Here is a 25125-nt window from a genome sequence, read left to right as displayed (position 1 = left end):
GCTGATAAGTAAGGGGGTGGGGAGATGGTGAGATGGTGACATCATTTATCAAATTAAAGTTAACATAAAACCGAGACAAGCCATACTTTTTTCCCTTCGATGACAATCCATAAATTCTACAGACTCTCGCTCGATCTATGATGCCACCCTCAAATATTTCCATCACTTCCTCCCAGATTTCATGTCATCCTTGGTGTCCGAATCCAAACATTTTCTCATACATGTGTGTGTGGTTAACAGTAGGGATAGCATGTGCTGTGCAACATGTCTGTGGCTACAAACACAGAAGGCTTTTGCTGTAGCACTGTCTCTATTCACACCTGCTGAGCCTGTGGAGCATCAAGTTTGAACGGGAACAATGATACCATGACATCTGGAACTTGAGGTCGAGGGGATCCTGTCCATACACCATGCACCACCCATTGGATACCGAAGTGCATCTTTCCTCCTCGTTCTTCGATCGTCGCATCTTCCTGAGTCAGCCATGGAATTTCAAGGATCCGGTCGCCTTGTAATTGGGAAACTGCTAGGGCATTCATGGTACTCACCATATCCCTAATATGGATTGTGAGGTCCGCCGACTTCGTCAACCGTGGCCAGCTGCAAAGGCTCCTCCTCGCCCGCCAAGTCACCAGATGGTGCTCCGCGACGAAGGAGTGGCTGGCTGCTGCGTAGAGATGGACAAGCTTCCGAGCAGCGGTGGGATGGGAATGAGATTCTCCACCTCAAGACCAAGGTGAATGAAGCTCACCGCTCGTGGACAAATGACTGCCCCCCCTTTTATTTCCCAATCACATTAGTGCTCAATATGATATTGTTACGATTTTAATAATCGTTGAGTGGAAAGAACTGGGTTCGTATAGGGATAGCCCAATTATTTTTTTTGCACAGTTTTATTGATTGTTAATATTTCCAACATTAATACACAATCTTACTTAAAAAGCTTACTAATCAATTACTCGCACTCAGTATCTCAAGTACTTACACACCGCACACCTCGCTGGGCCGCACCCCTCGAGCAACTCTCGCCGCAGCACCCCTCGTGAACCTCCATCGCCGGACTCTCGTCGCACTCGTCCGCCGGCACTCTTCCAGGACGTCCTCGCTCGCCTCTGCGGCACACCCGGGCGTCCGCCTTCAGGCGCTCGCGCTGCCGACTCGCTCCACAATCTCCAGGACGGCGAGTAGAACTCGCAGCTGCACAGCCTCCGATAAATTCGCGTGAATTCACCTCGCTCACGTCGCCTCGTGTCCGTATACCAGCGAACACAACTCCTCCTTTGGACACAATGGACAAGGCTTTCACGGGAATTTTCTGAAGTAGCTTGGCTTCTGGGTTGTAGTCGCATCCTTGGCGAATAATTCACCGTCGTTTCGATCGAAATTGCAGTCGCCATTCATCAGGGAGCAGTTACCTACTACGTCTCCTACTACGTCGGTGATTTATTCGCCAAGGACGTGGTTACAACCCAGAAGCCAAGCTACTTCCTCCTTTGGACATTCAGTCCTTTTGTTACTAGTAATTTATATAGTCTCAGTTATATCAGCCGTCCACACCTCATGCCTGCCGACATTACGTTAAACACCTGCCTTAAAGTTCGAAGTTTTTAAGTTCACGTAAACGAGACTTTAACTCATCTCCGTTTGCTTACAAACTCAGTTTCAGTTTCCTTGGCTTCTTGGTTACGCAGTTTCTCAAAGTCTTAGTCGTACTGCACTATTGTCTTGTACACATCACTCGTATGACTCGTAAAACTGCATTCCGGCGTGCACGGTCCCGCTGGTGCTGTGTTCATCCTCGGCGAAGATGATGGGTTAAGTCCTCGTGGTTTTAGATAAAAAACGGAGTCTTACCAGATGACGACGACTAAGTCCAATATAGTCTTCGACACCTCTCCGTCGGGCAGCATGACGTTGCAGGTCCTCGATCGAGCGTCGGCCGGTACGGTGTGAAGGCAGCTTGTTGCAGTCTGGTGCTGTGTGCGGTGGTCTGCTCGTCGAGTTCTGTGTCTCGACTTACGCTGTGTGCCGCCGCCACTTGATCATCATTGGGAAATCCCTCAGCGCGGGGAGGTACAAGCCATTTTAGGGGCTCTTGTCCTCCCATTTTGTAGTCATTAAGAGTTTGAGGGGTAGAGGGAGAAAAGCCCCCCCCCCCCTCTTGCCTTTTATTTGTTTAATGGTATGCCAGCAGTGGCGTAGCCAGGGGGGGGGGTTAGGGGTTATAAACCCCCCCCTTCTTAGTCCTTTTTTTCTTATCTGAAAGCAGGTTAGCTAAAAGCCTGGGTGTCTTACTGCTATCACCGGCCACTGCACTGGAGGGGAAGAGTAAGCGAGCCCTACCGATTCTCCTTCCCTTCCCCTACCCTTGTCATGAGCAGAAGCTATAAGGTTGTGACGCCGTGACGGGTCCCAAGTTTTCAAATATCTTACACCTATTGTATTTAACCAGCGCGGTAATTATAAGCAGGTGGTGACTGGGTAACTCTTCAGGCTAAAGCTAATTGTTTCCAGGAATAGGCCAATTCTGCCTAAACCCAACCATTTTTATTCCTCTTCTTTTGTATTGTCGAGCTTCGAGCATGATTTATGATTTTGAGTGGACGTGGACAAGGCACTTGGATTAATTAAAAAATCTTTAATTAATTTCTTACTTCAATCATTCAAACAATTATTTTATTAAAAAATTAATAATATTTTTGCCATTACAATATTTAAAGTTAAGTACCGAAAACTGCTCAAATAGCACTATTTTACACCTTAAAATCCAAATTTTTACGGGGGAGAACCCCCGGACCCCAAGCTTTAATAGGGGGGAGGGGAATCATGCTTCTTAACCCCCCCTATACACAAATCCTGGCTACGCTACTGCATGCCAGGGTACCCTATTTATACCCGCTGACTTCGTAACGATATTTTCTCTCCAGAATGGTCTCTACTGTAGTTGCCACTTGGACACGTGACGATGACGTCATGGGGGAGGCGCAGGGAGCCAACTTCATCAAGTGGCGACGGGCCTGCGCGGGAGATTGCGGAATTGGAGGGGGGGGGGGGGGGGGTGGCCCACCACCAGGGGGCAACTGCAGGCGGGTAGCCTGCCCTGGAGGGCAATAATCGGTGCACACAAATTTTACATAATATGTTACATACATAACAATTTGACAAGGAATTCTATACAAATATTGCCGGAGTAGCAACGTCGATTGTCGGATTATTATATTTACAAAGCGAAAATTTTAAACTATATAATGAAACGGCCCCGGTAAAAGCGATAAAGACTTGAAAAAATACTATACCCCGGCTTTGGACCTGATTTTCGCCCAACTTGTTAAAATTCACTAAACAGTTAATATGCCAAGTTTTCCTTTGGCTTTGAGAAATTTTTTTCGCTCCATCCGTCACATGACAGCACCGTGGTTACACATTTCCGTTCCATGCACGAAATTACTCCTACCAATTGGTGTATAACGAGAGCTAAGATGTTACACATCAATTACTCTTTTTTTATTATTCTGTACCTTCTCAAAAAAAATGCAAGTTACTAAATACCTAACCGATTGGAATACGGCCTAATACTCTGAGCGACGTAGATTCCCTGCCTTTGCGTTTGGTCTGATTACGTGGCGACGGTTGAAGACAGCCCGACGGCGCTATATTGGTGGGAAAGAAGGGGGTGGGGGAAGGTGGACTGAATCGATAATCCCACCCCGCGACCCATCGCGCGGGAAAGGGTTGCCGAAGAGGGAAGGGAGGGGGTAAATGGAAAAATAGGGCTGAACCAGTTAAGACCGTCATTTTCAACCCACGGGGGCGACCCGCAACATCAGTGAGGCCGTGGTACGCACGACGTGGTTTTGTGGTTAAAGAGTAATCGATTGATGACTGTGCTCAGTATCGATATATCGATCATGCGCCCATAACACTACACGAGAGAGGTAAGTGAATGATCTTTTTTTTTGGAACTTTATCGTTAGGGGATTTTTTTGGGCCACAAAAATTGTGTTGCAATTATCATGTCCAGTTTTTTTCCTTGCCGTCGATCTTTGCTAACATGGTAAATTTATAAATAACAAACTGATTACACTAATGATTAAAGAGTTTTATTTCAGAAATAAACGTTTCCTTAAATATCAACTCAAGTGTAAATATAGTCTTTGTCATGTAACGTGTCTCAAAATTGACAGTTCTCGAAAGTGATTCCAAGATTATTTCACGGATTCATTTCACTTCAGGATGGACGTAGGTATACGGACATGACTCTCAAACACGAAAGCGCAGGAATTTTGATTTTCTATTAGTCTATATTTAATTCCGGTTTTCACGCGAGTTTTTGTGAGAATTTCTTCCATACAAACTTGACATATGTTTTCCTTGTATTTAATAATATACTTATGACTTGTTTTAAATAATTATTTAATTAATTAATTGGCTCAATAACAAAGTATTAAAACAAAATAAACCAAAATACTAAATGTTCAGTTTTCCTTTTTTCAAGCCAATTCATTGCTTACATTTCTGTGTGTACACGTTGGAGTTCTAAAAGTCCGCGGGATTTTAATGTGACAATCAGCCTTCTTTTAAAATTCAATTATAAAGAAAACTTTCTGATAAAAAAACGATATAATGGTTAGAAGGACCCCTTACTTCATAAATCCTGGCTACGGCCCATGACTTCAGGATGGATTCAAGTTGTCCTTTTTTTTTTATTTTTAGATTGCTCATTGGTCGATACAAGGTCACGTGCTTCGACGGGTCACACGAGACTTTGCGGAGAGGGGCGGGGGGAGAATTCCTTCTCCTTGTTTCCAACTGGCTCAGGGTCGTCCAACCATCACTGTGAAGCAGATTTATACGTGCTTCAAGTCTACTTTGCTAACCAGTGGATCCGAGGAGTAATAGCTAGAGACCTGCATAATTCGCGGGTTCATTTCGTGATATGCTACAATTCAAATAATCATACCTTAGAGCTGCTTCTGCCATTGGTTCACTGTTAATCTGGAGGACTGAGGGCCAATTAGAGACCCTCACTCATAGAAGTGTCGAATCACAGACACTCAGTCGAGACGACTCACAAGTCAGCAGCCAATGAACAGGTGGCAATTGCCCGAGTGTGTAGAGTGCAGTAGAGTCTATCCTGGAGGTCATTGAACCCGCGAATTTTGCAGGTTTCTTAACCGCATCATTATTGGAAACCGGGAGAAGTCACGGATAAACATTCGTGATGGACTATAAATCATACAGTTTTACCTCTGCGATTTTTCTGAAATGAGTTCTCAGTTCACGATGAGGACTCTTGGCCAATGAGAGACCCTCAACCGAGGAAGTAACAAATCAGAGTGTACCAAGTTGAGACGTCAGAAAAAATAATTCTGTACTTTTACGAAAGATTCCTTTGGAAACCAGTTGCCAAGAATTTGTTTTATTATAGTACAAGAAATATACCGTATCTTTGTACAATACATGGCTACGGTTTTTTTTTGCATATATGAAATATGGTTTTAGAGAAAATTGACGATCAATTATTATTTTTTTATTAAATTGACGTTCCATTCAAGCATAGTTTTTTTCCAGCCATGGAATAGATAATCGTATATTCAATAAATTGACTTTAATTGGTTTTATTATGCTTGTCAACGAGCGCAGTTAAGCTATTTTCAAGGAGTGGTTTACTAACAACTTTAACTATTGGAGGTAAAGTTTTATTTATTTATTTTTTATTTAATTATATCTCTCTGTTGACCCCTATAAATGTATGTAATACAATTGGGGTATAGAGAACGTCAATAATTGCACATATAAATAACAAAGATTACAAATTTGATAAAAACAAATACGACATATTAACAAATCATAATCACGATACAAACATGATACAAAAAAAAAGACAACATACCACACCATATTGAATAAAAACTACCTATATAAATTATAAATGATTTCTAAAAGAACTACATGAGTTAAAATATCCATTCATATTATAAAAACAATTCTTGTATAATAATTTCTTTACATTAACCTTACAACACAAAGCAAAAAAAAAAAAAAAAAATGCCTGGGTAAGAATCCGAACTTAGCATTGGCTGCGAACACTATTTTTCGTAATGGGAAAGTTGTTCGCGTGTAATTCACAAACGTCTGTAATCAACTCCGCGGCGTCTGAACTTGAATGCACGCTACCTCGCGCCGGGTCGTTACCACAACGCCGAAATACCATAACGCAGAACGTCAAAATTGACCACAACGCCGACAGCTAGAAAACTGCTGGGTACCACAACGCTGAAATAACAACTGGATGAATTTGTGTGTGTTTCTTAAATGTACCTTAACGCCGAAAATACCACAATCAAACCTAACCTTACCTAACCTAACCTAACCCAGCGTAATATAACCTAACCTAACTTAACCTAGTCTAACCTAACCTAGTCTAACCTAACCTAGTCTAACCTAACCTAGTCTAACCTAACCTAGTCCAACCTAACCTAGCCTAACCTAACCTAGTCTAACCTAACCTAGTCTAACCTAACCTAGTCTAACCTAACCTAGTCTAACCTAACCTAGTCTAACCTAACCTAGTCTAACCTAACCTAACCTTTGTGGCAGTCCTGTAATGACATTTTTCGCCGTTAGTGTATTTCGGCGTTGTGGCAATTCGGCGTTGTGGTAATTCGGCGTTGTGGTACACAGCAGTTTTCTAGCTGTCGGCGTGTTGTGGTCAATTTTGACATTCGGCGTTATGGTATTTCTGCGTTGTGGTAACGACCCCTCCGCGGTGTCTGAACTTGAACGCACGCCACCTCGCGCCGACCCGACGCTTGTTTCCCCCGGCAGAGCTCCCGGCCTGGGCGATGACGGACCCAGGGTCGTCGACGGGCGCTTCGGCGTCTTCGTCGTCGTCGACGGACGCCTCGCCCGAGTCGCAGCTCCGGCGCCTGGCGTCCTCGCGCGCCTTCAAGGTCGCCGCCGCGACGCTGGAGCGCCTGCTCGCCTGCAACGCCTACCGCCGGCAGCTGGAGATCTTCCGAGGCCTGTCCGGCGCCCCAGGTGTTGTTCCGTGCGCAACTTTTAAAAACCCCACGATTTGAAAATAAAAAATCTTAATTGTACCACCTGGTCAGGAGTGTATTTATGTAATTGAGGCAGGACATCTCCAAGTCTACCACTCCTTTTCACGCTTTAAGAGACGGAATTTCAAGATATCTCTCTTGAGTGCACCTGTAGGGACTCAGGAAATATTTCCTCCAAAATTTCAAGTCTCTAAGTCAACCAGGTTTAGGCTGTGCGTCATCTGTCAGTAAGTCAGTGTTAGAGTCTCGTTAAGTAAATAATAAGACCAAAAAAAATTGTCATAAGATATCTAATAATAGTTCATTTGTATCTGGCCCTCAGAGGCATGGGGGGGGGGCAGGGGTCCTTGCCCCACCCAAGACCAACTTTTATTTTTAATTTAACTTTGTAGCGTAAATTTATGTTAGTAACTTTAATTCACGTGTTAAACTTTTTTCATCAAAATTTGTTTAGAACTATTGAATTACGTGTTTGAGACCATACGTTTGTAAATATTCCAAGGCTATCTCTGAATTATTTAGAAGGGGAGTCCTAAATGTCTTGTTATCAGGGCCGGCGCGTCCATATAGGCCTAAGCGAACTAGGCAACCGCCTAGGGCGCCAAGTAGCTGGGGGCGGCGCAGCACGACACATAACAGCTGATATAATATGTTCAACGATTATTGAAACTAGATGAAAATGGATTTTTGTAACAGTTTGGAATGTTTATATCGATATAAGTAATTATTTAAAGTCCACGATGACCTGTTTATGATTTGTAATAAGTAAAAAAGTAAAAACAAAACACAAGCCTGCTTACGTGATGTATTTTGAGGCAAGGAAATTTTTTTTTGGGGTGTCCGCCCCGGTGGGGGGGGGGGGAGATTAAGGTTTTTCGCCTAGGGCGCCAATTTACCTTGCACCGGCCCTGCGTGTTATTGCAACTGAGCATTTCTTTACACGATAGCCCCTCCCGAGAAGTGTTCCTGAAGCCAATTAAGGCCCTCGTTCAACTGTCAATAACGGTTTGTGGTCCCCGGGAAGAGTATGGAGTTGGCCGTCGCTGGTCCATAGAGAAGCGGTTCCAAAAAGGTGTTCCGTGGCAGGATCACCGTGAGTCAGGCACAATTATCATCTTATAACTTTCTCTGGAGGAGTAGGTGTTCCTCCCGAAAAAAAAAAAAAGTAGATCATAGGGTTGCGCGCAGGTTTTCACGGTCATCGTCTGAAGTAGCTAGGCTTCTGGGTCGAAGGCCTTGTCCTTGGCCTCAGTAGGTAACTGCTCCCTGATGATGGCGACTGCAATGTCGACCCGAAACGTCGGTGAAATTATCCGCCAAGGACACGGCTGCAACCCAGATGCCAAGCTACTTTTAGATCAGGGGTTTTCCCTGGCCGGAGAAAACGAAAATTGGGAAACCGCTGGTCCGGAGTGCCTGCACCGAGAAAAAGAATTTTTTTGCCTCAACAAAATATTTGTTTGTATACGGCGAAATAAATATAATTCGTAAATTCAAGCAAATATTTTGTAGTAGGAAAGATTCTGTCGACCCAACAAAAATGTTGTTTTCAACTCAACTGTATATTTGGTTAGGTGTAAAAAATCATTTTTGTTACTTACCAAGTTTGGTGTTAAGCTAACAAAGTATTTTGTTACAGCAAGTAAATATTTGTTTCGCCATATATAAATAGATAGGTGATAGGCTAGAATCCAAACACATATACCTCTTAGATAATTTTGCTGTTGGCTTACTGTTCATCTGGACGAATCGGAACCAGTTATAAACCCTCAAACCAAAGAAGGATCGAATCACAGACAAACCAGCTGAGACGACTTACAAGTCGGCAGCCAAATGAACTGACGTTATTTTTGCCCGAGTTTACAGGGGTAAGTATGTGCAGTCTATCCCGAAGGGCCATCGATACCGCGAATTTTTGCAGGTCTCTGTATGAAAACAAATATTTGTTTGATTCAAACTGTACTGTTACACTCACACAGAGTATTTTACGTTAATTGTTTTGGTTAATGAGCATCAAAATTGTAATTATGTTTATGGTATAAAATTAGTACTGTGATATGTAGAAACAAATTTTGCTCTATGGCACCTGATATATCTTTGGTAGGGACCAGAAAAATTCGCGGGTTCAATGACCTGTAGGATGGACTCCATAGTTCTACGTACACTCGGTCAAATGCCACCCACTCATTGGCTGTTGTCTTGTGAGGCGTCCCAACGTAGCAGCCTGTGATTCGATAAAGCTTTAGTTGGGTGTTTCTCATTGGCTCAGAGTGATCCAGGCGAGTTGTTAGCTAATAGCAGAGGCAGCACTGAGGTATAACAATTTGTATTTTAGCCTATCGCGAAATGAATTCGCGAATTTTTCCGGTCTCTATCTTTGGTAGAAAGAAAATTAAAAAAACGGTTGTTATTACATTTAATGGAGAGGAGGATAAACAGAAGAAAATAAAACGTGTGTGTTAATTTGAAATTGTGATGATTATTTTAAAAAAAAATTATAAATTGATATAAACTTGGTGTTCCAGACTATATCAATAAGGACCTTTATTATACTCACTCAGTGGTCTGAAAGTAAGTAGTCTTACGCTCGTTACATAAGTAGCTAAGCCGGCGCAGAAAATTTTTCATATTCATCAAATCAATGTAATAAATTTAAATAGTTACTGCTCAAACCAGTACAAAACGAACCTTTTTTTTTGACGTGGCAACGTCTAGTAAATCGATGAACACCGGCTGCACGCACGAAAAAAGTGTCCCGTTACGCACATTGTCCCCGTTACGCGGTGTCCCGTTACGCTCATTGTACGCTTGCGCCGCATCTATCTCTCTTCCACTCGATTGGAACAACCATCGATTTGACTTTTTCGAGGCACATTAAACTTGAAACACTCCCATTCGTTTCCTACTTTTCCTATCATCGTCCTATCCTTAACAGAATAACACAGATTGGAAGAAGTTCAATAGCAAACGTGTATAAAAGTTAAAGTTAAAATAAATCTCTTCGTTAAAGTAATAAACATATTCGAATTGATGAGTGCAAATAAAAGTAAATTTATCAATTAAATTGTAGATTTCATTTCACTCCCTCTTTGCATCCATACAAAATAGTGATATTTCAATAAAAAATTATTAAATTTTATTCATAAAAGTATGCAATCATTTCATCAATGTTTTGTTATTACGTTGTCACGTTAAACTATCGTCCGTAAACCGACTTTACAGACAACCAATTTTTTTTTTCTCTCCGTGTGGGTGTTCCGGCGCGGGTCTCCAGGGGCGGAGGCGGAGGAAGTACACGACCACAGCCTCCAGCACCTGTGGAGCTGGAGCCCCTCGGAGGAGGGGGGGGAGGGGCAGGAGGAGGCGGGCGTCACGGCGCTCTGCTGGAACCCCGCAGACGGCGACGTGCTGGCGGCCGGCTACGGGCGGCGGCTGGCCCCTGGGGGAGGCGGCGGCGCTGGGAGCGGCGGCGCCGTGCGCTGCTGGAACGTGAAGAACCCGGTGCACGCGGAGCGCCGCTTCGACCTGGACAGCGCCGTCACGGCGCTCGACTTCTCCAAGGTACCGCGAGGAACTGCGTCTCGTGGACGAGCCTCAGGTTCACTAAAGCTGGACTCCCAATCATCCGTTTCGTCCGTCCGTCACCCGTCCGTCCGTCAATCACGTGACCTGCAGCCGATCAGATGGCCCGAAAAATTCCATCCGTCCGTCCGTCAAAACCTTGCCAAGCTGTAGCTTTTGACGGGACGGATGGCGGATGGTTGAGTGTCGGTAATAATTGCCGAGAGAAATAACGGACCGAAATTGACGGACGGACTGGTGACGGACGGATGAAACGGATGATTGGGAGTCCAGCTTAAGGCCCCCGGCCTACCCGGACACACACGCGGTGCGCAGAGCTCCAGGAGAAACAACGCGATTTCAAAACTACTCAAGATATCCGAGTTGGGGTCTGCTCACGAAAAGCATTTTAAGAGTTCACCGAAGGGCCGAAAAGTGCTTTTGATTCCGAATTAAGTTTTTAAACCGTATTTTTTAGAAGAGTTAAAAATGGCTAAAAACGCATGTTTTCGGAGTAATTTTTTAGGCGTAAAACACCCGGTGCAGATTCTTGAAAGCACTTTAAGGGACTTTCATTACACCTTTATCTTCATTTCTCGGCCATATAACTTTATGGTCCCAGCTAAAATTAACTCTGAAATTTGAGCGGTGACCGTACGACACTAGTATACATTTAAATAACTATCACAATATATATATTTTTTATTTCACAGACAAAAAAAACAGGCATACCTATGTACGCCATACAGCTAACCATCAGCTGTTGCAGTAATACAGCCGTAGCGTTATGCAACAAGCATCACTATTATACATTCGGGTTGCTTAGTCCAAGGAGTTAACAGTTTTATCTGACTAGAAGATAAGCCCCAGCAATCCTTACTTTCACTTAGTCGTCAGTTTTTTTGACGTGACAACGTCTAATAAATCGATGAACGCCGGATGCATTAACGAAAAAGTGTCTCGTTACGCGCATTGACCCGTTACGCTGTGTCCCGTTACGCTCATTGTACGCTTGCGCCGCATCTATCTCTCTTCCACTCGATTGGAACAAACATCGATTTGACTTTTTCGAGGCACATTAAACTTGAAACACTCCCATCCGTTTCCTACTTTTCCTATCATCGTCCTATCCTTAACAGAATAACACAGATTGTAAGAAGTTAAATAGCAAACATGTATAAAAGTTATAGTTAAAGTAATAAACATATTTGAATTAATGAGTGCTGATAAAAGTAAATTTTATCTATTAAATTGCAGATTTCATTTCACTCCTTCTTTGTATCCATACAAAATAGTGATAATTCAATAAATAAAAATGATTAAATTTTATTCATAAAAGTATGCAATCATTTCATCAATGTCTTGTTATGACGTCGCGTTAAACTATCGTCCGTAAACCAACTTTACAGACAACCAATTTTTTTTAAATGTTTTCTTTGTGTTTGAAGTTTAATTTTTTGGTGTTGGCATCTCTCAACCTAGTGGTCACACCCAGTGGCGTAGCCAGGATGATTTGTGTATGGGAGGGGGATATTAAGAAGCATGCCCCCCCCCCCACACCCTTCCCCCCCGTATTAAAGTTTTCGGTTCTTAAATTTAAATATTGTAATAATAATTTTTTTTATTAATTTTAATATGAAATTTGTTTGAGTGATGAATAAGAAAATTAATTAAAGATTTGGTGCTAAGGGGGTGGGGGGTTGAACCCCTAAAACCGTCCCCCCCCCCCCATGGATACGCCCCTGGCCACACCCTGCCTAGTTGGTTGAGTCGCTCTAGCAGCCGTGTTGTGCCGCCAGGCGCGCCCCAACCTGGCGGTCGTCTGTCTGCTGGACGGCTCCTTGCTGCTGGTGGACGTCTCGCGCGAGAAGCAGGCGGTCCGTCAGGCAGTCCGTGTCTCCCCGGAGCCGCTGTGGGGCGCCTGCTGGTTCTCCCCGGACCCCGCCCGGCCCTGCGACGAGCAGGTGTGGGCGTCCGAGCTCGTCAACCTACCATCGTACCTGCATGCATTCTGTGGCGCAACAACAAGGGAGAGGGGGGGCAAGGGTATTTTGCCCCCCTCCCCTCCCCCCTCCTTCTGTAACCTTGAAGTGGGGGCAAACGGGGGCAAAGAAAGTGCTGCGTAATCAATTTTTAGATAATAAAACTGCTTAAATAGCACCATTTTCCACCTTGAAATACAAATTTTCCCGCTTCAATAGGGGGGGGGGGGATCGATGATTCTTTATAAAAAAGGTATATTGCCCCCCCCCACCCCTTTTAGAAAATTTAGTTGTTGCGCCCCTGCATACATTCATAGATTATCTGATGATTCATCCGTTAAAAAATATTCTTGTAATCGCGCCTCATGACAACTGGGTTATTTTTTCCCCACTCTCGCTTGAGTTTTCAGCGTAGGACTGTCCGGTGTTATCGTAGAGCTGTCCGGTGTTGGCGTAGAGCTGTCCGGTGTTGGCGTATGGCTGTACGGTGTTGGCGTAGAGCTGTCCGGAGTTAGCGCAGAGCTGTCCGGTGTTAGCGTAGAGCCGTCCGGTGTTGTAGTGCTGCCCTGTGTTAGCGCAGAGCTATCCGGTGTTGGCGTAGAGTTGTACGGTGTTGGCGTAGACCTGTACGGTGTTATCGTAGAGCGGTCCGGTGTTGTTGTAGAGCTGTCCGGAGTTAGCGCAGAGCTGTCCGGTGTTGGCGTATAGCTGTCCGGTGTTGGCGCAGCGTGGCCCGGTGCGGCAGGTGCTGGCGTGCGGGCAGGACGGCGGCGTGCTCTTGTGCGCGCGGCTGTCACGGCTGGAGCCCTGGCGGCTGGCGAGGCTGCCCCGCGCCCAGGGCCCCGTCAGGGGGCTGCGGCGAGGCAGGAGGCGGCGCGCCCCTCCGGACATCCCCGCGTCGCGCCACGCGGCGGCCCTCGTGCTCGCCAGGTGCGAGCAGAGCAGGCCAGCTGCGGGCGGGGAAGACAACACCCCGGCTGTACCTATTTTCAGACATCAATGATTCCGAAACGCGTTACCACCACCCATGGGCGTCGCAACTGGGGGGGACGGGGGGGACGGGGGACACGCCCCCCCCCCCAATAATAAAAGTCTTCAATTTCGTCCCCTCCAATAATATATTTAGTTTCGTAGTTATATTAAAAATATGATTTCTGGGATACAACCCATATGTTGCGCATGGTGCATTTAGTCCAATCGTGGTAATGTGAGCACTTTCTAATTCGATCTTCGTGCAAAATCAAAATCAGGTCCGATACCGAGGAGAGATACTATAATAATAGTGAATATAATCACTTTATTACTTATGTTTGTGTACGTGTGCGAAATATTCTTAATACTGCTGCGGCATTTAAGTGTAACGTTCAAGTTTCTCCTGATGTTTAAATTAATGATTTTGTGTGGATATAGCACCAGCAGATATGTTAACTGTGGTTTTACAAATATGTTCTATGAAAATATTTTTTATAAAAAATAAATTGTATATTTCAACCAACATTAATTAGAATATTTAGGAAAGAAAAATGCCTAAAAAACACCTTTTTGCACCTTCAAACCCCAAATTTTCCCGGGGGAAGACCCCCGGGCCCCCCGCTTTTTTTATTTTTTTTTTCCCAGAGGATGGATATTCCTCAACAACTAAATCAATTGAAGTCCCCCCCCCCCCCCCGCAAAAAAAAATATCTTTGCGACGCCCATGCCACCACCCAGTGGCGTAGCAAGCGGGTGGCAGGGATAGTCCCCGCCAGGGGTGCCGGAGCAGTGAAAAAGGAGGGAGGGGGCGCCGCGACAGTTTCGCGTTACGGAACCCCCCCCCCCCCAACTATCTTTTAATCCAAGAAGGGGCGCCAATTTCAGTTCTGGCCAGGGGCGCTAGTCACCTTAGCTACGCCACTGCGGCACCACCTTAAAGAACATTAAACAGCATTCTCGTAACGGGAATATCGCATGGCCCCCACGTTAACTGGATGTCTAAGCTTGTGACATTTTCCTGTGGGGCTGTTTGAAAAGCAAGGTGTCTCAAGATTACTGAGTTATGAAGTGGCTCGCTTCACATCGGCAATGCTGCGAAATGTAATGGGGCATTTCAGGGCCCGGCTATAAGAATGTGTACCGTTAAACGGACGTTATTTTTCGGACATAATCAATGCAAAGTTGCGTTTCGTAAAAGCTTTTTTTTTTTAAATGAACTTTATGGTGGAGTAAATCAATTTTGGGAAATATGATTACGTTTTATTTTACAGCCCTTTCATAATCACCCATTTTTCTGCTGCACCTGATACTTAATTTTTTTTTACCCCAGTCAAACTGTATCTGTGCACTGAATGGGCAGTAAAAAATTAGATATCGCAATAAAACAATGGCATTTGTTGTCCCAAAAAAAAATACTTTCTGAAATGTAATATGTGTTAAATAATAATTTTGCAGCTGATGATGTGAAAATAATTTAAAAAAAAAATAGCCAGTCATGGGGACTGTCAACAGAAGTGAAAACTTAAAACTTTGTTTTTAAATGTGTAATATGAAATCATTTCTACGTCAAATGTACGTAAGAAAAGAATTTTGGTATTACATCAGTACGATGTCAGAGTGATATCATTTATCCTTACATCATTTTTTAGTCACAACAGATGTTAGTGGCATGTCAAATTACGTAAAACTTCATTACCTAGCTATGATTTACCAGTAATGTCATATATTCACGTGGTCAATTTAACTTCACTTACTGCTACTACTGCCATGTCGGGTAACGCGAACTCACAAGATTTTACCCATCCAAAAAGAGTCCAACACGCACATGATACACTCGAGTATATATGCGTACACATGTGCACAGGCCGCTGCGATTCGCCAGTCTGTGCGCAACACATCACTAGCATGTCGGTGGCGCGAACCCATAAGTTTTTGCCCCCTAACCGAAAAATCGCCCAACGCGGCTAAAGAAGTTTTCACTCTGGTTAATACGTTTTTTTTTTGTTATTTTAAATTATCTCCTTGGCAGGGAATCGATGTGAAATTACTTAATGCTGTTTTGTAATAAACCGTCATGTAATAAAAAAAAAAGGAGAAGGAGGTGCAAAACCTCATCGTATTACACAGGCTACCTAAACAGAGTGAATTTTCCACTGGTTTGTTTGCCTGATAATAGCTTATACATTACTTCTTCTAATAAATCAATGTAGTTATGTCAGCAACGTATTATGATTATGAGAACTGCCATCTAGCGGACGGGCCCGTAACTACTTCAACGCCGTGCTCCCTCGGCGCAGGCACCCGGAGCGGCCTCAGGTCTGCTACGTCGGCACGGACGAGGGGCTGGTGCACCGGCTGGCGACCTCTCGTCGGCGAAGCGGTGGCGGCGGCGGTGGCGGCGGGGGCGGCGGGGGCGGCGGGGGCGGCGGCGACTGCTTCCTGGCGCACGACGGGCCCGTGCTCGCGCTGCGCTTCTCGCCCTTCGACGCGGCGGTGCTGCTGTCCGGCGGCGCCGACGGCAAGCTGCGCCTGTGGCTGGAGGCGGCCGCCTGCTGGGAGCCGCTGCTGACTCTGTCCTGCGGCGCGGACCCCGTGCAGGTGAATACCATCACACGGCCTCCTTCGTCCGCCGCCATCACTCGACACCGTCTTAACCACAACGTAGAGACCGGAAAAATTCGCGGATTCACATTTCGTGATGGACTAGAATCCTAAAACGTTTGCCTTTTTACTGCATCACGTAGAGACCTGCAAAATTCGCGGATTCATTTCGTAATATGCTACAATTCGAATAATTATACCTTAGCGCTGCTTCTGCCATTGGTTCACTGTTAATCTGGAGTAATGAGGGCCAATTAGAGACCCTCACTCATAGAAGTGTCGAATCACAGACACTCGGTCGAGACGACTCACAAGTCAGCAGCCAATGAACAGTTGGCATTTGCCCGAGTGTGTAGAGTGTAGTAGAGTCTATCCTGGAGGTCATTGAACCTGCGAATTTTGCAGGTCTCTATGCATCAGTGATTGGGCCACAGTTTATCTGAATGACACTTGGCCAAATTAAGAACCTTAAACAAAAAGAAGTATCGAATCACTAGCGTCCCAGTTAACAGGTGTCACGAGTCAGTAGCCAATGAGCAAATGTAATTTTCCCGCGTGCTTAGAGGATCATGGAGTATATCCTACATGTCATTGAACTCGCGAATTTTTCCGGTCTCTAAGTCCATAAGGGCACACGGGGCCCGTGCCCAGGGTCTCTCCCCCCCCCCCCCCCAACCCTTCCTCATGGGGGCCTACGAAGGACCGAAAATTTCTCTCACACTTATTCTCAAAACATTTTCGTCGAAGAACCAGTACCTAACATCGCCACCGTCAAAATTTTTTTGTTTGGTCGGATAGGCACTAATTAATGATACGTATTTCAGAAACGCATCCTAATTTACTAAAGTACCTACACCATCTAGCGAATCAAACATGTAAACCACTCCGATTCCAAAGTCAAGCTGCACTGTCTAAACGAGGACTAAAATAGATTTTGACATTGTCTATAGAAGATTTTGCTCAACAGAAAACCCGAAAAAAAAAAAAAAAAAAAAAAAAAACATTATGTTAATCGTAACCTAAAAAAAACCAGCAGCATACTAAGTAATATCATTATTGCATAATATATTGTTTATTTGATTACCCATAATAAATAGAAGATCATAATAGAAAAAAAATGTTAGTATAATTCGCTATATTTACTTTCCAAAAGGGCCTCAAATTCTTGTGTGCCAAAAGGGCCCCAGCATTGTAGTTTAAGACGGCCTTGCCCACACTGACCCCTCGTGTACACGCAGACGGACCCGGATACGTCGCTTCTGCACTGCACTTAACCGCGCAGAAACTGCAACCAGTGAGATGGTTACGAAAATATTAATTCGTCGAGAAACCAAAATTTTTGATTCAATGCAGTTTTTTTGTACATATTCCATTTTTTTTTGTTTTACACTGTTTATCGTGAAAAAAAAAATTCCTAAAAAGGAGAATTTTTTTTCCATGACAAACAGTGCAAAACTGCATTGGCGTATGTCCAAAAAAAAAAAAAAAACTCCATTAAATCAAAATTCAACAATTGCATGAATCGTTTGAAGAAAAAAAAATCTGATCAAATAGCAAAACACGGCTTCTACTGGTCCCTACCTGGTAACGTAGATGGAATAGCTGAGCATTGCCGAGGTAATCCATGTCCGAGCGTGTGGCTTTGTAGATAGGTACGTGGTATGGCGATGTCCGTGTGATATTATCTTTGAAAGATTTGTGCAATGGGAGTGCATGACTTGAAGAAAGTTTTTGGACATACGTATTTTTGTGCTGTCTTCATTTGTGAGGGTTTTTATCGTTCCATTCTGTTTTGAAAAAAAAACTATTGTGTTTGTTTTTTTTTGTTTTGTCGTGTTTTTGTCTCGTTTCAAGCGTTGTGCTGAATTTTTTTTTGGTTTAGATATTTTTTGTGTCGTCATCATTTGTGGTTTTTTTTTTTCGTTCTCTTAGTACATTTTTCTTTGTTTTTCTTTGTTTGTTGACCATATTCCTGTTACGGAATATTTTGTGGTGTTTATATCCTGTTGACAACAGCAATTGTTTTTGCTTAATTTGTGTTTTTTGTCTTTTGGGTATTTTTATTTTTTAGTTTTTAGTTTTCTTCTACAGAAAAAGTGCTTAGCAATGGCTAGAGATCCCGGAAAATTCGCGCGTTCATTTCCGTGTCACGCTAAAATTCCAATAATAATTATACCTTAGCTCTGCTTTTGCCATTGGTTCACTGTTAATCTGGAGGACTGAAAGGCCAATTAGAGAGACCCCATCACTCATAGAAGTGTCGAATCACATGGCCCACCCAGTCGAGACGACTCACAAGTCAGCAGCCAATGAACAGTTGGCATTTGCCACGAGTGTGTAGAGGATATTGGAGTCCGTCCTGGAGGTCGTTGAAATCTGCGAAAAATTTTTCCGGGTCTCTAGCAATGGCCTATGTCTAGAGACCGGAAAAATTCGCGGGTTCAGTGACCTCCAGGATATATACTCCAAATATCCTCTACACACTCGTGGCAAATGCCAAAAACTGTTCATTGGCTGCTGACTTGTGAGTCGTCTCGACTGGGTGGGCCATGTGATTCGACACTTCTATGAGTGATGGGGTCTCTAATTGGGCCCTTCAGTCCTCCAGAATTAACAGTGGACCAATGGCAGAAGCAGCACTAAGGTATAATTATTTGAATTTTAGCATAACACGAAAATGAATCCGCGAATTTTTCAGGTCTCTAATTATTAGTATATGAATGGGGCTCCTGGCCCTTGTTCAGGTTTGAGGATTAGGGTTCTCAGACCGCCATCTTTGATTGTGACGTCTCGGCGGTCATCTTGGATGGCATTTACCTTGACTTTTGAATTTTTCAGGTCTCTACCTATGTCCGAAAAACTTTCATGAAGTGATGTGGGTGTGGTTGTGGTTGTGGTCGCGGGGGCAGGACGCGGCGTGGAGCCCCAGCTGCTCGACTGTGCTGGCGGCGGCGGCCGGGGGCGGGCTGCTGGTGTGGGAGCTGCGGCGGCGGACCTGCTCCCCTGTGCGCCGCTGCCCGCCGCGACCCCTGGACCCGGAGGAGGACCCCCGGGTCTCCCCGGACTGCGCCGCCCTGCTCTTCACGGGAGACGGCCGCAACCTGGCGGCGGGCGACTCGCGCGGCCGCGTGCACGTGCTGGCCCTGCGGGGGGCGGCCCCCGCCCCCCTCCTGCCCCGCGAGGCGCTGGCCCGCGTGCTGAGGGCCGCCCTGCGCTCCGCCCCCGAGCGGCTGGCCCGCCTCGGCCACCTGCTGTGACCTGTCTGACACACACCCTCGCCTTAGACTTACACTTACCTGGTCTACCGTATCTTAACCCACCCTGACGTAAACAAACCTACCCGAACCTAACCTAAAATACTCTTATCTCTCCTAACTTACCAAAACCTTATCTGGTCTACCCAGGGGCGCAAAAACTAAATTTCCAAGGGGGGGGGGGGGGGCAATATATCTTTTTATAAAGAATCATCTATCCCCCCTATTGAAGAGGTGGGGGGTGGGGTGGGGGGGGGGTCCTCCCCCGGGAAATTTTGCATTTCAAGGTAGAAAATGGTGCTATTTAAGCAGTTTTATTATCTAAAAATTGATTACAAAGCACTTTCTTTGCCCCCGTTTGCCCCCACTTCAAGGTTACAGAGGGGGGTGGGCAAAATACCCTTGCCCCCCCTGTTGTTGCGCCCCTGGGTCTACCGTATCTTAACCTACCCTGACATAAACAAACCTACCCCAACCTAAGCCACCTTAGCTTTCCTAACCTAAACTACTCTTTTCTCTCCTAACTTACCAAAACCTTATCTGGTCTTCCGTATGTTAACCTACCCTGACATAAACAAACATACCCCAACCTAAGCCACCTTAGTCCTTCCTAACCTAAACTACTCTTATCTCTCCTAACTTACCAAAACCTTATCTGGTCTGCCGTATCTTAACCTACCCTGACATAAACAAACCTACCCCAACCTAAGTCACCTTTTTCCTTCCTAACCTAAACTACTCTTATCTCTCCTAACTTACCAAAACCTTATCTGGTCTACCGTATCTTAACCTACCCTGACATAAACAAACATACCCGAACCTAACTTACATGTGTCTCTCAGAGCTTACCCAAACCTTTTATACCCTACCCTAACATAAACTAACTTTTTTGTATCCACCATAACATACAATAGACTTTCTAAACCAATTTCTACTTATCTCTCCTAACATACCTACCAAAACCTATTCTATTCTAACCTAACATAAACGAACAAAACCCGAACTAGCTTTTCTAACTTAAGTTACATTTATCCCTCCTAACTCACCCCAAACATATTCTGCTCTAGCCTACCATAACCTAACATACCCTAACTTAAACCTACAATAACTTAATTAAAATACCCTAGCTACCTGAGTATACCTTACCTCGCCTTGTTACAACACACCTTAACATAATTTACCTACTTAACCTACCTTATTACCAACTTGACGATATTTTTAATAAAGTTATAATGAAAAAAAATGAAATAAAGTTTTACTATTAATTACAAGTTATATATATACATGTGTATATATATATTTGCACATTTGTGGTATATAATAACTAGAGACCTGCAAAATTCGCGGATTAATTCGGTGATAGGCTAGAATTCAAACACATATACCTCTTAGATAATTTTGCTATTGGCTTACTGTTCATCTGGACGAATCTCAACCAGTTATAAACCCTCAACCAAAGAAGGATCGAATCACAGACAAACCAGCTGAGACGACTTACATGTCGGCAGCCAATGAACTTGCGTTATTTGCCCGAGTGTACAGGGGTATGTGCAGTCTATCCTGAAGACCATCGAAACCGCGAATTATGCAGGTCTCTAATAATAACATATTGGCTGAGGTGGCCCGCCTACGGCACTTACTGTGACCTTAGACCAATCTCGTGGCCCTCTCCCTTCCCTCTCCTCCTGAGGCGCGGCCAATCAGAGCGCACTTCAGGTATGCGTCGGTGAGTCAATCTAGGGTTTGGAAATACGTCGCCCGGTCAGGCTCATTGCTCACACTTGGTTTATTTCTATAATTCTTTTTACAAAGAATAGTACGAGCAAGAATTTTGAAGAATTTCATGATGGCACTTAAATGCACTGATATATAAAGTACAAGATAAAACACTGAAGATATGAAAAATGTTTGGAAACACACATTTGGCAATTAAAAAATTAATTTAAATTAAATATTACCTTTTTTTATGAATTAGGAATAGGATCGACAAACCTAGTTTTGGTTTCCGCAATTTCATAATCCCACAGGAAGTTGGTTCGTAGTTTTTAAACAACGTAAGAAACGCAAAAAAAAACAAAAAAAAAACCGCAATATTAAAAAAAAATTAATTACCAAATTTTAGAATTTCCGTTTATAAATTAAGCAACACGAAATATCGCAACGCAAACACTGCTCAAATTTCAACTTCTAGCGTTTCCGCCTTTTATATACTTGAATAAATATGTTCCAAAACCTTGAAATACGGGGACGTTATGCGTACAGAATGCTAAAATGTCTGTTTTTTATTATACGCATAAACTTTCTCTCATTGGCGGTGAATAAATCATTTCAAATGAAATTATTGTGGATTTCATTCGTTTTACCGATAAACTTGAATTGTAGAAATAAACTCGAGAACAAATTTACATGATGTAACTTGTTAATGATGGTGAAGTCTTGCAGCTTTCGTGCTTGCGTTTGGTTGCGTTTTGCGTCCTTGTGTGTTCTCGCGTTTCTTGCGCAGATTGCAAACCAGGCCTAAGCCTCCTTTCGTTCACGTTCACGAACAGGGACGATTTTTGACGTGATAACGTCTTATAAATCGATGAACGCCAGCTGCACGCACGAAAAAGCATGACTCATTGTCACGTTCCGCCTGAGCCGAGCGTGCAAGAACCGGCCAACCACCGTGCGAGAAAAACTTCTATAATATCAAACAGGTTAAGGCGGCGGGCTTTTTAAAAGCAGCAATTAAAAAAATTGATTTGTCCAATTTCGTCATTTCAAATTAACAACTTGACATTGATTTGATATCAGTTTGTTTCTATAACTAATTGTTCGTTATTATATTTAAACAAATTATTTAAATTAAATTTGAAAAAACTATAAATAAAATATAAAAAATTAAAAAGTATGCAATTTTTCATCAATGATTTTTTATGACGTTATCACGTAAAATTATCGTCCGTAAACCGACTTAACAGACCAACACCCCCCCCCCTTTTTTTCCTAACCTAGTTTAATCTAAGTGGATTGGGTTGGGGAGCCGTCTGGGTTAGGGAAAACTAAGTGCAGCAGGAGAGGTTGCATTCTTCATGTGCTTAGAGGGAATCAGCCAGCCATGAACTTTAGACTATAACTAGTCAAGTTGGGCCTCAGGTAAAAACCTGCACAGACTCGGGGAAAACCCTGGGCTCAGTCATGCAGCGAGCAATGGGTCATGCAGGTAAGAGTGCAGGTTAGGTACGGGATGGTCCAGTAGAAGAGTTGGGCTGGGCAGAAAAGTCTCTGCAATGTGTTGTTTGGACATGAGGTCCACATTAGATTTTTATCCGCATATGAATTTGGTATAACCATTTATTGAGGGAGGGGAGGGCATGCTCTCCTTGTGGTAGGCATTTCAGGTTCAAAATATAAATATTTTGGTATCGATATTCGAATTTTAAAAAAATATATATTTTAAAAATAAAATATATATTTTTTAAAATTAAAATGTAGCTATCCTATTTTCTTAATTTTTGAATATATATGTATATATATAGTTATTTATATATATATATAAGTATGCATTACTTTACTCTGGTTTGAGTTACATTTTTAATGTGGTATGTCAGGAAAAAACGATGTATCGTAAAAATTGATTTTTTTCAAACCGATATTATATTTGGCATCGATTTAATTCAAACGGTATATCGAAACACCGATACATCGATAGTGGAAACGTTTGCCATACCTACCTGGCGGCGGGCGATTGTACTTTCGTCACAGGAAGCCTACAGTTCAGGTGGATGAGGGCCACAACTGAACAGTTCCGACGTTTTCCGAATTTTGCCGATCGCTTTTTTTTTTAAAAAAAAAAACACCATATTGCATTGATTTATATATTTTATGGTTATAATAATATTTTAAATAACGCTAATCCAATCAACCTTTCTTTTTAGTTACAATAATGTAACCGAACCTAAACCTACCATCCCCAAAAAAAATATAAATAACTATTATTTTTTATTACACTGACCTAACCTAAACTTCGGAACTGTTCGGGTTGTGGTTGTGGCTTTAATTCCTGTGAACTCTAGGCATTATTTTCGTTGCCCATCCGGCAGTGGAGTTAGGGAATTGAAGACGGCATGCAGTGACATAAATGAAGTCACTATTTAACCTCGCCATCGCCATATAGTTCCTCCCGAAACATTGTGGAAATGTTTCTTGACCACGTGTGATGGTGGTTAGTAAATATAAATTAGAATCTCCATCGTTAAAAATAGTCACTTTCATTAAAAAAAAAAAGTGTGTGTTTGGAGTCCTTGCGCGACAGAAGTGAAACTTCTTTCTTAGGGGCAGGCATTTTTCGCGAAAAGATCTGCTCACCCATTAGACTGCAACAAGGTATACTCGCACCAGTGGTTTCTTTCTTGTGACTGGCGGCCTGACTGCGAGAGAAGTCGTTGCCTTGTTTGGCCGAGCCATTCAAGACGCGTTTGCTTCCGCACTGGATCGCTGTGATTGGTGTTGTTACAATCGATATTTATCTGGGAGAAACTCACCCAATCACGAAGCACAGACGATGCTACAGTGTTTTAACTTTCAGCTAGTCTCAAAATCTTTTCGCGAAATCTGCATGGCCCTACTTATTAGGTATATATAGAGAAAAACTAGAATTTTTTTAAATTTATCAAGAGATAATAATTGACAATAGTACGGATGCGGGTATGATCTCAGACGAAAAATATGCACTATTTTTTTCCGCGCACTGTACTATCGTATCCATTCACCGGCACTTTTTGGCGTCTCTTTTGGCGGTTTATTCCCACGTTGCCTTTGATAATACCTCTTTTTTTAATTACGCATGATGTTAAATCACGATCTCTAGTTGAATAAAATGAAAGAACAAAAAAACAATCAAACATAAAATACATTTATAAAGTCTCTCTCAAAAGTCTTTTTGACATTTCAAATCACAGTGTTCTCACACCAAAAATAAGAATTGCACTTATAAAGATAAACTCTCAAGACTATGTGTCTTTTTTTTACATTGTCAGTCACACTATTCACATAAAAATTATTGATACTTATAAAGTTAATTTCACAAATCAATAACTATTTTCCACGCAAGTAAAAACATTGAAAATACTTTAAAATAAAATAAATACGGTAGCGTCAACCGTTAGCCGAACTAATTTATACCTTACTCCTGCCGTATCACCTTCCGGCCGTCACAACTAGCATACAGCATGCTACGATACGTACCTAAAGCCCCCCTCCCCTTTTTTTTTGTCATCTTCCCATTCGACCGCTGGCGCATGCGTTGGAGTGGCGTCGCCGCTGACGCACTCTCCTCCTCTACCGGTTCCCCCACCACCTACCTAACTAACTAGTCCACTCATGCGATCTTAATTTTCGTAACGCTCGAAAATTGTACCCCCATCCCCCTCAACAAAAAAAAAAAATATTTGAACTGCTTCCAAAATTCACACACTACACTTCGGCCAATGTTTTGGGCGTCAAATCAAAATGGCGCGACAGTTAGCTTAAGTAAAAAAAAAAAAAAACTTCTTCTCTCACTAAACGTGTGACAACCATGAAGACGTAGCCACGCGCTGCACCCGGCTGCCGGTCTGGACAGGAACGCTAGAGCAGGGGAAGAGGGTAGGCCGGGGGTTGGGAGGGAACAGTGGGGGAGGGCAGTAATGCAGCGGCCGGCCGACCTCA

At 43.4% G+C, this 25125-nt stretch overlaps 1 protein-coding gene across 1 annotated transcript; it reads left to right on the top strand.

Annotated features, from left to right (window-relative positions):
• The first annotated feature begins 1857 nt into the window (after positions 1–1857).
• On the top strand, positions 1858–19437 carry LOC134540318 (dynein axonemal intermediate chain 4). The gene is made up of 9 exons (XM_063382980.1): positions 1858–1942; positions 6829–7041; positions 8089–8157; positions 10339–10625; positions 12425–12621; positions 13316–13537; positions 15877–15937; positions 16103–16177; positions 19090–19437. The coding sequence occupies exons 1-9, from the start codon at positions 1858–1860 to the stop codon at positions 19435–19437; spliced, it is 1557 nt and encodes a 518-aa protein (XP_063239050.1).
• The last annotated feature ends 5688 nt before the right edge of the window (positions 19438–25125 follow it).

This window comes from Bacillus rossius, chromosome 16, assembly GCF_032445375.1.
Source record: "Bacillus rossius redtenbacheri isolate Brsri chromosome 16, Brsri_v3, whole genome shotgun sequence".
In the NCBI taxonomy this organism is placed as follows: Eukaryota; Metazoa; Arthropoda; class Insecta; order Phasmatodea; family Bacillidae; genus Bacillus; species Bacillus rossius.
Note: the sequence above shows the minus strand (reverse complement) of the source record. Positions and strands in the feature narration are given on the sequence as shown.

What these genes read in the sequence shown, in the direction of transcription:
- LOC134540318 (XM_063382980.1), top strand. Translation starts at nt 1,858, where the DNA reads ATGACGACGACTAAGTCCAATATAGTCTTCGACACCTCTCCGTCGGGC. An exon ending in CCTCGATCGAGCGTCGGCCG is followed by an intron (nt 1,943 to 6,828) that starts GTACGGTGTGAA and finishes TTCCCCCGGCAG; the next exon opens with AGCTCCCGGCCTGGGCGATG. An exon ending in GCGGCCCTCGTGCTCGCCAG is followed by an intron (nt 13,538 to 15,876) that starts GTGCGAGCAGAG and finishes CCCTCGGCGCAG; the next exon opens with GCACCCGGAGCGGCCTCAGG.